Below are 13,477 nucleotides of genomic sequence, written 5' to 3'. Positions count from 1 at the left end.
AGAAGTCTGACCTGAAAAGACTGCCACAAAAGAAGGGTCGGGTAGTGGATGGAAGCTGAGAAATACAAAGAGCCCCATCAACCACTTGGCAGTGCAGTCGAGGTGTGTAGTCTCCGTGGGTCTCAGTGGTCTCATTTATAAAGTGAGAAGGATGACTTCTTCCTTGCCCACTGCAGGGGCTGACACAGTTGTCTGGCAGAGGCCCTTCCACATGTGATAGGTGGGATTCTATAAAGCCAGAAAAGAGAAGTGGGCTTTCTGACCACCTCTCTACTATCATCTGTTAACAAGTGGAAAGTTCAGAAGAAGGCCAGAGTACAAGTGTGCCTTCTTGAATAGAGCGCTGATGACTGCAGGGGAGAAAGGGACTACAGCCAAGGAGTGGTCATCAAGGGCGTGTGTGAACTACGGGCTTCATGGGGAGGGAGGGCATGGCCGGCTGAGCAGCAATGTGAACTCTGATTAAGGCTGCTCTTCCTTGATTTTGCCAGCTTGCCACATAATTAGGTTTGAAGACCACAGTGACATAACGGTAATGAGGTAACACCCAGACAAAGTAGCACGTATGTTCTCCAGAAGAGATGCTAGCCTGGGGTAGGCTGTGTGCACCATAAAATATTAGTAGCCGAGCTACAATTGACAACACAGCATACCTCACACTGCCACTTAATTTAATTTCAGCCAAACACCAGATGGAAAGGGGAGAAACAAGGTGTTTACTTATATGCACCCCCAACTCCACCCACTAGTTATAATTTTATTTCCTCTGCCAACAGTTCTGGATTAGCTAGGCAGGATTCTGGAGGGCCATCCTTTTGCAATTGATAAAAGTACAATTTTAGTAGTCATTCCTGGAAGCAGCTTTTCCGGGAGACTAAGAATGTTTTGGGAAGTCATCACCCCAGGAAGTCACCCTGGTTGTCTGGGGTGAGAGTGGTGAGGAGAGTTCAGGGCTTTGACCCACAGGTTCTTCTGACTCCTTCCCTCAGTCATTCACAGCAGCACCAAGACAGAGGAGCCCTTGTGCACAGAATCAGGCCACTTGAACACTTCCAATTCTTGGATTTTAGGGCAGCAGTGGACCTATCATTTCTATTGACTTTAACAATGAAAACACTGAGGCACAAGCCAAACATTTCTAATTCCTGTCCACATTCACTCTGCTATGCCATACTCTAACTATTGTGAACCATTTATTTTTGGTACACATCCCAGGGCCCACCCTCTTCCACTATAATTCCAATCGTCTCACCTTATAGAATGTCTGTGTTTTTTCAGGTAGTTTCCTTGCATTTCTTAAAATCTTCTGTACATCTGTCTATCAAGGGTAAAAAGATTTCAGCATTAGGATTCTGTGGTAAAAGGGGAAAAAATATCAAAGGGTGGCTCTAAATGTTTAGAAAAATGAAAATAGGAACAGAGGTGCAACGTCAAGATGAGGACCCCTTCTGAATTAATGTCACTGTTCTGTTCGACATTAGTAAAGCACCTCCCTCCTTCAAAATGTTTGATGATAATAAATCCCTTAGTGACAGAAATGAACTCATCTCACTGATATACACCCAATAAATCCTACATCTATGGCCAACTGCTTTCTGACCAGGGTGCCAAGACCATTCAATGGGGGAAGGAACAGTCTCTTCGACAAATGGACAACTGGATATCCACGTGCAAAGAATGAAGCTGGATTCTTACGTCACACCACATACATACATACATAAGTAAAATAAATAAATAAATAAAATGGTTCAGCGACCTAACTGCAAGAGCTAAAACTACAAAACTCTTAGAAGAAAACATAGGCGTAAATGTTCATGAGCTTGGATTGGTAATGATTTCTTAGGTATGACAACAAGAGCACAGCAACAAAAGGAAAAAAAAAATTGACAAATGTTCTTAGCATTATTCACGGTAGCCAAAAGGTGGAAACAATCCAAATGTTCATCAACTGAGTGAATGGGTAAACAGAAGTGCCATCAAAAGGAATGAAGTACTGATCTATGTTACAACATGGCTGATTGCTGAAAACATTACGCTAAATGAAGGAAGCCAAATAAAAAGTCATGCATTATATGATGCTATTGATATGACACATCTAGAAAAGGGCAAATCCAGAGTCAAAAAGCAGATTAGTAGTGGCCAAGGACTGGGGGAAGTTGGGAATCTAGAGTGATTTGCTTAATGGGTGCAGAGATTCCTCTTGGGATGATGAAAATATTCTAGAACTACACAGTGATTACTAAATGCCACTGAATTTTCAGTATACTTTAAAATGGCTGAAATGGTAACTTTTATGTTATGTGTTTTTCACAACAAAAAAATACACCCATACCAAAACAAAATATAAAAAATAATTTAAGAAAAATTCAGCTTTCCTTCTGACAGGGAAGTACTGGGGTCAGGGATGGCAGGAGAGAACCTGATTTTCCAACAAAGCCCCTACCCCTGTAGCCATGGCAGGATGTGTCCAGTCTCTGTGGAAAGAAACTGCGCCATCAACAGAAGCTATTTCCCTTGTCAGGTGGCCTAACCTCCTCTTCTCATTTGGCTTAGGTTGGACTTGTTAGAGGAACAAAGAAAAAAAAATGGTGCTCAAATGAGAAAAAAGGCTCAAAAAGTGATTTTTAAAAACAGGCAGAAATGACCGTATGTCAGTGGAGGGAGAAACATCACTGAGTACCTTGCCTGAAAGCAGCATACCCTGAGAATAGTGTAATCTTAGCTTCCCATAAAAGTGTTTTTGTGGAATTAAGGTGTAATGCCATTGCTTGGGTTCTACTGTGGGGACAGAAGAAATAACCCCATGAAGATTTTTACATCCTTCTCAAAAAACTGTTGTCAAAGATAAAACCCATTATGTCAATGACTCACCATGTCAAAAATTTTACACTGAGATTCAATGCCAGGAAAATATGTCTCTCTAGAACTGACATGCTTCCTTCTATCAGACAAGAAAAAACCATATAACCCTTCACGGTGCTTTTTGACCTCAGCAGGAAGCTCAGAGCCAAATTGCTCAAACACAATTACATTTCGCCTTGGGTTCCTGGCGCAACTGTCTCCCCTCTTCCTCTAGGTTTTGTACTGCTCTAAATTTTGTAAGAAGTGATTTTGCTGCATACGTGTTTTACTGTAGGCCACCTCAAATCCTTTTTGGAAATAATGACAAACATTAGAAGTAAATGAATTACTAAGTATCAAAGGAAAGGAAAATCAAATCAGATGTCTGCCTGCCTGCTAGAATCCCTCCCCTGTCCCCAGTGGAAAGTAACTTAAGTGGTAATGTTACCTGCAGGCCACTGGGTTTGATCCAGACAGTCACATTCTGGGCATAACTGCGTTTGTTTTTGGGCTGCAGGGGGAATGGGCTCTTATTATCATCCTCTCCATAAGGGTTTTCTTTAGCATCTTAAAAGGAAAAGACATTCTTGAAATGACATCTGGTAAAACATCATCAATTACATTTCCAATTAGGCTAGAAGCTCTCTGAATCATTCAATCTTCTACATCCTGTTACTTCCCTAATTAAGAAAATCCATTCACTTCCCTCAGGTTAGGGAACCTGTTCTCCATAGAAAGCCACTGATGTAGGAGATTAAACAATCAACTGAAGCCCATGTAGGTAAAAAAACAGCTTAATGTTTTTAAAGAGACAAGCTTCGCTTATTTGCTTTATCAATTGAGATCAGAGAGAATAAAATTAATACATGCAACAACTCTAAAGAAATATATAAACACACATAATACAATTTTATAGTCTTGCCCAGCGCTCTCCAAGAGAATTTTCTACAATGATTGAATGGTAGCCACTGGCCCACATGGCTACTGAACACTTGACTTGTGGCTAGAGTGACTGAGGAACTGAATTTTAAATTTTACTTATTTTAATTTAAATAGCCTCAGGTATCTAGTGGTTACTGGACAGGACAGCATAGGTCTAAGCACTGAGAAAATTCCAGAGGAATATTATATGTAGCCACGTTAAGGAAAGGGGCAAGAGAAGAAACACCTTTTTGGTGAAACACACCCCATGTCGTCATGGCTTATTAGTTATTACTTTTACATATTTAAAGCCAGGTTGGTTTTTTAACCATGTGAATAAATAAGGGTTTCTGTTTTTCCACCTGCTTACTGAACCATGAAACTTTGCAGAAACTCACAAAGCCTACTTATAATTACTGGCTCATTTTATCCTGATTACTACCACCCTCTGGGGTAGAGAGAGCTGGGATCATTTCCCCACTAAGTTCAGGGAGCTTACATTCCTTGCCCAAATGTTCATATTGGCAACTGGAATGAACCCAGTGTCTCTGAGCCAGAAGCTCTCTAACCCCAATTTGGTCATTAAGTATTTTATACTGGCCCCACACTATGTATGTCAGCAGCCTACGCCCCACCCCCGCCCCTCCAAAAAGTATCGGCCCAGCTTTCCAGACATATTTCTGCAAATACTTGCACATATATAAGCCCTTTTAGCCAGGCCAAGATCTCAGCAGTCTTTTTCCATGTAGCACGTTTATTTCTAATTTCCCTGCCACTATTTGTTTTTTCCCCTGCCAGGAGTGCTCCCCTTCCCTCATCCATTTATTCCCTTACTCACTCGCTCACTCATTAGCTCTTCTAAGCCCCCACTACATAGCAAGCACTCCACTATGAAGTGTGGCTGGAGAAGACTGTTTTTCTGGATTCAAGGAACTTACAGAATAAAGAATATTTATTAAGTTCCAAACACTTTACATATACACCTTCTTTCCTTACAGCAACCCTAGGGGGGTAGATATTATTGGTCCCATGAAAGATGAGGGAACTGAGGCTCAGAGAGGTTGGACCTTCATAGGCTTCACAGTCACTCAGCTGGGTCTGCCTGCAAAGGCAACACTTTTTTTTTACCACTCAACATCGCCATTCCTCACATAAACCAAACTCACTTATATTACAGGTCCAGATCTTATCCCACCTTTTCCACAAAGTTGTCCCAAGTGTCCTGGCACACAGTACTTTCTCTAGACCCTTTTCTACTATAGCACTCAGTATCTGTACCAAACATTAAAACATCTAACCACAGTCTATCTTGTACTGTCTCTAATTGTTTGAAGCCTATATATGGTAACTGGTTTGACAGACAAAAAATACTGTATCTATGAAAAAAGAACAGGAGACTCCTAGACATAAAAAATATGGTAGCCTAAAGAAAGAAAAAAACAGTTGCAAGATAAAGCTGAAGATACCTTAGAGAAATTAGAAAAGAAAAAAATGGAAAAATGGGCGGAAGATAAGAAAATTATACAAAAATCATAAACAGATGTTCTAGAAAGGGAGAACAGAGAATAGAGAGGGGGAAATCTAAGACATGATTCAGGTTTCCAGGACTGAAGAACATGAATTGTTCAATTCATTCTTCAGATGGAAGGGCCCACTGAATGCTCAGCACAATGAATAAAGAGACCAACAACTAAGTACATCATTCTCAAAATCCAGAATACGAGGGACACAAAGAAGCGCCTCCAGGAGTGCACAGGATATAAGAGATCGGGGTCAAAGCCCTGACGGCACTGCACTAGACTCTCAGTAGCAACACAAGAAGCCAGAAAAGAAAAACAGTGCTATGCATCAAAACACTAAGGTAAAGGGATTCCCAACAGCACTCAATGTCCAACGGAACCATCAACTAAGAGTAAGGGATGAAACATAGACATTTCCGAATATGCAAGATTTCAAACATCTACTTCCCATGTACCCTTTTCTCAGGAGGAGTCACAAAACAGGGGAGCCACAGAAGAGATGGGAAGGGAAGGCTGACAGCTACCCAGCAGGCACAGAGAACAGTCCACTTATGAAACAAGAGGAAGGGAAAGGACTCTTAAGGGAAAAAAAAGAAAACTGACAAAAATACCTGAAGAATGTATTTTACTTAGGAATTAGCAGTAAGTACACAGAAAAGAGCAAAGAAAAGCAAAGTAAGTAAAGCAAGTAGAGAGGAAGGCCGTCAGAGAGCCCAGACGGAGGGCTGGCTGCCTTCATCTGCTGCTGGCTGCCCCCACAGCCTGCCCAGCTCTTTCCTGGAGTCTCTGAGGAACCTCAGTGTCTTTCCAACACAGCCTTCCTTTTAACGGAAGTTAGAAGACAGCTTACCTTTGAACAACATGGGTGTGAACTGTACAGGTCCACTTATACACAGAATCTTCCCCACAGGTACGAGTATTGTAAATGTATTTTCTCTTCCTTAGGGTTTTTTAGACAACTGTTTCTTTTCTCTAGCTTTCTTTATTGTTAAGAACGCAGTTTATAATACATATACAACATACAAGTTCATCAAGTGTTTTTGTTATCGCTAAGGCTTCTGGTCAACAGTAGGCTTGTACTGGTTAAGTTGTGGGGGAGTTAAAAGTCATAACCCCACATTATTAAAGGGTCAACTGCACATTTATCTTGCCTGCTAGAAAAAAGAAAAAAAAATCTTTAAAAAAAAACAACTGGTGCAGAGAACAAAGAGTTGCAAAACAAAATGTAACTCGGTGTACCACATGGCTTAGTCATAAATAACATTCACGTCATCTAACAAGGACAGAACACTGCTTTACCCAAAAAGAACACTATAACCACATGGGAAGAATAGAGGAAGGGAAAAATGTGATTCTTGGGTGGGTGGGGGTGGTGGTGGTAACAGAGCTAAGCAGTCAACCTTAAAAAGTCAAAAATGACATTAAAAATGAAAAAAAAAAAGGCCAAGAAATAGTTATATATTTATATTATTTAGAAATGTAAATATAAAAACAACAACAACACAAAACCCTCCTACAATTAGAAGTTTTAAGTGGTTGTTTCTAGGAAAAGAATAAGAAGTAGGAGGGATAGGTATAAACAACATACTGTTTTGCATGCCTTGCTTTGACCAAAAATGAATAAATAAATAAAAACAAGTTCTTTGACATAGGCTGTGGAAACATTTTTCTAGGTATGTCTCCTCAGGCAAGGGAAATGAAAGGAAAATAAAAATCTTTTTGCACAGCGAAGAAAACCATCAACACAACAAAAAGGCAACCTACTGAGGAAGAAGATATTTGTTATTGATTATACCCGATAAGGGTTTAATATCCAAAATATAGCAAGAACTTATACCATATACATATACACACACACACCAGATATATATATATATGTTTTAACTTATACCAGATATATATATATATACACACACCAGATATATACCAGAACTTATACCAATACCAGAAAAATAATACAATTAAAAAATAGGCAGAGGAGCTGAATAGACATTTTTCCCAAGAAGACATACAAATGGCCAACAGACACATGAAAAGATGCTCGACATCAGTGGTCATCAGGGAAATGCATATCAAAACCATAATGAGATACCACCTTATACCTGTCAGAATAACTAAAATAAAAAACACAAAAAATTGGGGCACCTGGGTGGTTCAGTCAGTTAAGGATCTGACTCTTGGTTTTGGCTCAGGTCATCATCTCATGGGTTATGGGATTGAGCCCCGTGTCGGGCTCCCTGCTCAGAGAGGAGTCTGCTTGAAAGATTCTCTCCTTCTGCCCCTACCCCCATGCGTACACACCCTCTCGCTCTGAAATAAATAAATAAATAAATCTTTAAAAACAAACAAAAACACAAAAAATAACAAGTGTTGGCCAGGATGTGCAGAAAAAGAAACCCTTGGGCAATGATAGTGGGAATACAAATTAGTGCAGTCACTGTGGAAAACAGTATGGAGGCTCCTCAAAAATTTCAAAATAGAATTACCATGACTCATTAATTCCACTACTGGGTATTTACCCAAAGAAAATAAAAACACTAATTTGAAGAGATATATGCATCCCCATGTTTACTGCAGCCTTATTTACAAAAGCCAAGATATGAAAGCAACCCAAGTGTCCATCTATAGATGGATAAAGATGTGGTGTGTACATACACACACACACTCTCTCTCTCTCACACACACACACTCTCTCTCTCTCTCAATGGAATATTATTCAGCCATAAAAAAGAATGAGATCTTGCCACTTGTAACACTATGGATGGATCTAGATGGTATAATGCTATGTGAAATAAGTCAGAGAAAGACAAATACCACATGATTTCACTCACATGCGTAATTTCAGAAACAAAACAAAGAAAGAAAGAGACAAACAAAAAGCAGACTCTAAAACACAGAGAACAAACTGGTGGTTGCCAGATGGGAGGTGTGTGGGGGGTTGGGTGAAGCAGATAAAGGGGATTAAGAGTACATGTATCATGATGAGCACTGAGTAAAGCACGGAATTGTTGAATCATTATATTGTACACAAAACAAACATTGTATGCTACTTATACTTCAATTAAAAAAAAAAAAGGAAAAACCCAGAGGAGCAGCAGCCATGGTTTTGCACTACCCTATGGCCATGGGCCTCAACAAGGGCCACAAGATGACTAAGAATGTCAGCAAGGCGAAGCGTTGGCCCCTCACCAAGTATTCCAAGTTCATGTGGGACATGATTCAAGGGTGTGAGGCTTCGCCCCAAATGAACAGTGTGCCATGGAGCTGCTCAAGGTCTCCAAGGACAAGCGAGCCCTCAAGCTCATCAAGAAAAGGGTGGGGACACATATCTGCACCAAAAGGAAGAGAAAAGAGCTGAGCAACGTCCTGGAAGCCATGAGGAAAGTGGGAGTCAAGAAAGATTCAACCCCCTCCCCTCTATATGTAATAAAGCTTTTTTAATCCTAACCTCATAAGACTTGTCTTGAGAATTAAATGAGATTATACATTTCGTTGTGTCTAGCATAGGGCTTGGTATAAAGTTCAATAAAATGTTAGCTTTATTATCTTCATTTGAAAAAAAGAACAGACCCTGAGAGAGGAAAAAATGAGTAAGGGCAAAGTAAAAAGCAGTTCAATCTGAATGAAGAATACATATAACAAACCAAGCACTGCTAGATTGGAAGCTAGAATAGAAAGGAATTTGAATGCTACATCTTAGATTACGAATAGGTATCTTTGTGAAAAATGTCACAACAGTCTAGGTCCGGGGTTGACAAACTTTTCCTGCAAAGGGCCAGAGAGTAAGTATTTTAGACTTCGTGGGATATATGGTCTCTGTTGTAACTACTCAACTCTGCCACTGAAGCAGGAAAGCAGCCCTAGATAACACATAAATCACATAAATGAGTGTGACCGTGTAATGAAACTTTACAGTAAAACTTTACAAAATAAGCAGTGGGCTAGTTTGGCCAGCAGGCATTGGTTAACTGACCTTTGATCTAAATGAAAGGTTAAAAAAAAGCCAGAACAAGGCAAGAGCAGTGCAAATGAAATGGCAGAATGAATTTAGGAATGCTACAGAAGGAGACCAGGAAATGAGGAATCTCTCCATCTGAACACACACACAACTTTCTCTGCCCTGTGCTCTCCTACTGCCTTACTTCTCTCTTGCGGCAAACTTGTCATGCTCGTTTCCTCATCTCTAATTCATTCAACTTGCCTTCTGGCTAATCATGGACTAAAGCTACCCTTAAAGTCACCAAAAATCTCCTGTAGAGATCAAATGACTCTTGATTCATAGTGTCCTCTTCTTTCCTCGTTTCTATTCCTTCCTAAAGCGCTTTAGCTATTTACAACACTCATTCTGCAGTCTCTTTCAGATTATTAAATTCTCAAGTTGCTAATTCTCCTGTTGGCCTCACTTCAAAGGACAGAAAATCTTCACGTAATTTAAAGACTTTTCTTCAAATCAGGAACTCATCTTCAGCAAGGATGTTTTTCAGAGAAGTCCTTTTGCCTTGGGTTGCCATTATACGAACTCTGGAGGATGCACGCTGGGTTTCATTGCTTCAGAAATTTTTTTTGGTGTGTTATTTGGTTTTGGAGAGCCCCACTTTAGAACGGACAGTGTCAGTCTGCACTGCAGAACTTGGGCTCAATTTCTCATGGGAGACTTTTTTTTTTTAATATTTGGAAAAGCAGGTAGAAACAATGGGTAGAATTTTTCTTGTCATCCTCTCACTGAGGGTATAGACCTTCCACACTCCTAGCTTTACTCAGAGATTTCAGTTCTTTGTTTTGAAACAAAGTCATATCTTTTTTCCTGTGTGAACTTTATTTTTTTTTAATTTTTAAAGATTTTATTTATTTATTTGATAGGTAGAGAGTGAATACAAGCCTGGGAGAGAGGCAGAGGGAGGGAGACACAGACTTCCCGCTGAGCAAGGAGCCCGATGCAGGACTTGATCTCAGGACCCTGAGATCATGACCTGAGCCGAAGGCAGATGCCCAACAGACTGAGCCACCCAGGTGCCCCTCCTGTGTGGATTTTAAAACCCCAGCCCTGCATCCTAGCTCAAGAACTGGCCAACTACGGCCTGCTGCCTCTTTTTGAGTTTAAAATGTTTTTATATTTTTTAAATAGTTGGGGGGAAAAATCAAAGTATTTCATGATACATGAAAATTATATGAAATTTGAATTCTGGTGTCCATAAAGAATATTTTATGGGAATATGTCACTCCCATTCATTTATGTATTGGGCTACAATAGCAGAGTTGAGCAGTTATGACAAGAGAGCACATGGCCTGCAAAGTCTAAAATATTTACTATCTGGCCCTTACTGAAAAAGCTTACTACCTAGCTTCTAGGGTCTATATTCAGTCAAAAACTTTTCTAGGCTTCAGTGGCAAAGGCATCCTTCAGGCCTGACGTGCATGCACCTGTGTATAAGACAGGGTATGCAGGCCACGTACCGTACATGTGTATGAGACACTGTACTTTCTTCTTGAGTCTCTTTATTCTCTTGGCTTCTATGACATCACTTTCTTCTACTTTTCCTTCTGCTTATTCCTTCTCATTTTCCTTTATTAGCGCCTTTTCCACTGTCCCTGTAGTTAATCTTTTCTAGGGGATTGGTCCTTGGCTCTCTTTTTGCCTTAATTACATACTTTCCTGAGGCTAGGGCTTCTTAAAGCGTGGTTATGGACCACTTGGATTGTAATTACTCAGGTAACACTAAAACTGCAAGTTCTTGGCCTGGAATCCAGACCCACTGAATCAGAGTATCTGTACGTGGGGCCCAGGAAACAATTTTTAAACAAGTCCTTCTGGTTTTTGTTTTGTACACAAAAACTCAAATGTGTGAACAACTACCGTAAGCAATTGGCCTCATTCTCACCATTTTAACTATCAGTGGTATGCTAGTAACTAAACATTATATATCCAACTCTGCCCTCTTTTGGGAACTCTTACAGGAATTGTCTCTAGCCACCCCTCCCTAAATCTCACAGGCCTAAACTCAACATGCACAAAAGATGTCTTTCCATCTATTCTTCCTCCTTTGTTCTCTGTTCCAATCAACAGTGTCAACTTTTGCCCTGCAGCCCAAGTCAGAAACCTGGGATCATTCTCAACACTTCCATTTCCTTTATTCTCATATCCAAACAGTGCTGATTCTGCTTCCTGAATCTTCCACATGGATCCCCATCCTCCCTATTCCCAGGCACTTCCCCTGTTCTGGCTCTCATTCTTACATCTCTAGGACTGTCACAGTAGACTTCTAACTGCGGGACGCTCTTACCTTTCCAAATCCACACTCCACAGAACTATTTTTCTTTCTTCTTCTTCTTTTTTTTTTAAGATTTTATTTATTTACTTATTTGAGAGAGAGTGAGAGCGCACACGTACGCATACAATCAGGGGAGGAGCAGAGGGAGAAGGACAGGGACTCAAGTAGAGTCCACGCTGAGCATGGAGCCCAATGCAGGGCTTGATCTCACAACCTGAGATCATGACCTGAGCCAAAACTGAGTTAGATGCTTAACTGACTGAGCCACCAAGGCATCCCCAGAATTATCTTTCTAAATGCAAATTTATTAGCTCTCACTTGAACTTCAGCCATACTACATAACTCCAGGGGGGCCCTAGTACTTAGCATGCAAATCTCCTAACTGGTATCCCACTGTTCTCACATGCATCCCTTCAGCGGCTTCCTAGTACTTGCAGAATAGTCCAAGCTCTTCACATTTCAGATAAGGCCTGCCCAGCTACTGCCCACTTCTAGTCTCATCTGGGCCTCCCACCCCCACCCTCATACTTTGCGTTCTAGCTTTGCTTTTCTATATGTGATCCATTTGTCCAGAATGCCCCTTCTTCCTTCAATAGCTCAGCAAACCTTTTTCTTCAAACCCCAGTTAAGGTGTTCCTACTCTGTGAAGATTTTCCTGAGTCCTCTAGGCAGAGCTGATCATCAAGGCCAACTCTGATCTTATACCAGTCTGTGTTTATTATTCCACTTTCCACTAGACTTTGAGCAACTCCTGCTAACTTTTATCCCCTAAAAGTTTGCTCTGTAGATGTTTCTGAAATTGAAATGGGCCCAAATGAGTCCGGGATGACTCTACAGTTGGAGCCTGAGTACCTAGGAGTACTTAGGCCTCAATAAGAAGGGACGGGACAATCAGAAAAAGGAGCAGTTTAGGAGGGAAGGGTTAAGAAACAACGGTTTCTGTAACAAGCATACTGAGCTGTTTGGTACTACAGCAGAATATCCAGGTGGACAGGTTTAATTGGGAACTGGAGATATGACATTCAAGTTCCAGGGAGAGATCAAGTAGGACCATAGTTATACATCTGGGGGAGCCTGAAGTTATAATGGCTGATGAAAAAATCAAGAGAGAATAATAATCCAAGAGAAGAAGGTGAAGAATAACATCTTGAAACTCATGAGGCAAGAGGAAGACAAGATAACAAGAAAAAGCAAAGCTGCCAAGGGAAAAAGTAAATATCAGAAGAATGCAATGTTAGGAAAGCTAAGGGAAAACACTTTCAAGAAGGAAGGGGATTAAATTATCTAGAAATGACTGGGGTTACTGGAGTTGAGAATAGTGCACTAAAGAAAAAAATGTTTGTGGACAGTAGCTTTTCATTCTAGGCAGTCAGAGCATTTACATTTACTTAAAGCAAACTAAATGTCAGTTTCCCTTGATGTAAAGTTAAAAGTTCAAACATCACACTCTGCTGGGGTTCTCCATACACATATCCAGCATTAGAGACCACAGTACATCCGTAAGGGAGATCACACAGCTCTCTGACTGCAGTCAGAGCCATTCAGAATAGCAGAGAGAAAACAAAAGTCAGGATAAGTAAAATCTGATCTGGCTTATACCTGAAATAGGACCCAACTGTGCCATTTTCCCTAGCCACGGGAGAGGTTCTGGGCCAGGCTCAAAGAGAGACATCATGAGGTTTGATTTCTTCTTGCTGTCAGCTTGGGAGTAGAGCATTCCATGCCATTCAGGACTAGATGGAGAGAAGATGGAAGATCAGAAGAACGTCAAGCCTGGGACTATAAAGTTAAATAAGTCTAGCCAGTGTTTTTTCTTGAGACATGGGCTTCAGCTTTGAAATCAGGTGCATTTTTACTAAAAGCCAAATCCTAAAACTGAAAATGCATACTGCTGCCTCCCAAAATTGCCATTCCTCTGGGAAATGT

General features: G+C 40.6%; 1 protein-coding gene and 1 pseudogene across 3 annotated transcripts in view; one reads left to right on the top strand and one right to left on the bottom strand.

Annotated features, from left to right (window-relative positions):
- INTS14 (integrator complex subunit 14) overlaps positions 1 to 13,477 on the bottom strand; it is a 31,132-nt gene that overhangs the window by 2,818 nt on the left and 14,837 nt on the right. For all 3 annotated transcript variants that reach the window (XM_034660806.1, XM_019794145.2, XM_034660805.1), the window contains exons 9-11: positions 13,151 to 13,284; positions 3,290 to 3,408; positions 1,253 to 1,318 (exon numbers count right to left, since the gene is read on the bottom strand). In XM_034660806.1, coding sequence (XP_034516697.1) covers positions 1,253 to 1,318; positions 3,290 to 3,408; positions 13,151 to 13,284 — 319 coding nt within the window. The remainder of the gene's footprint in view (positions 1 to 1,252; positions 1,319 to 3,289; positions 3,409 to 13,150; positions 13,285 to 13,477) is intronic.
- LOC109488852 lies at positions 8,383 to 8,723 on the top strand (annotated as a pseudogene).

Source organism: Ailuropoda melanoleuca, chromosome 5, assembly GCF_002007445.2.
Source record: "Ailuropoda melanoleuca isolate Jingjing chromosome 5, ASM200744v2, whole genome shotgun sequence".
NCBI lineage: Eukaryota > Metazoa > Chordata > Mammalia > Carnivora > Ursidae > Ailuropoda > Ailuropoda melanoleuca.
This window is presented reverse-complemented; position numbering and strand designations above follow the sequence as displayed.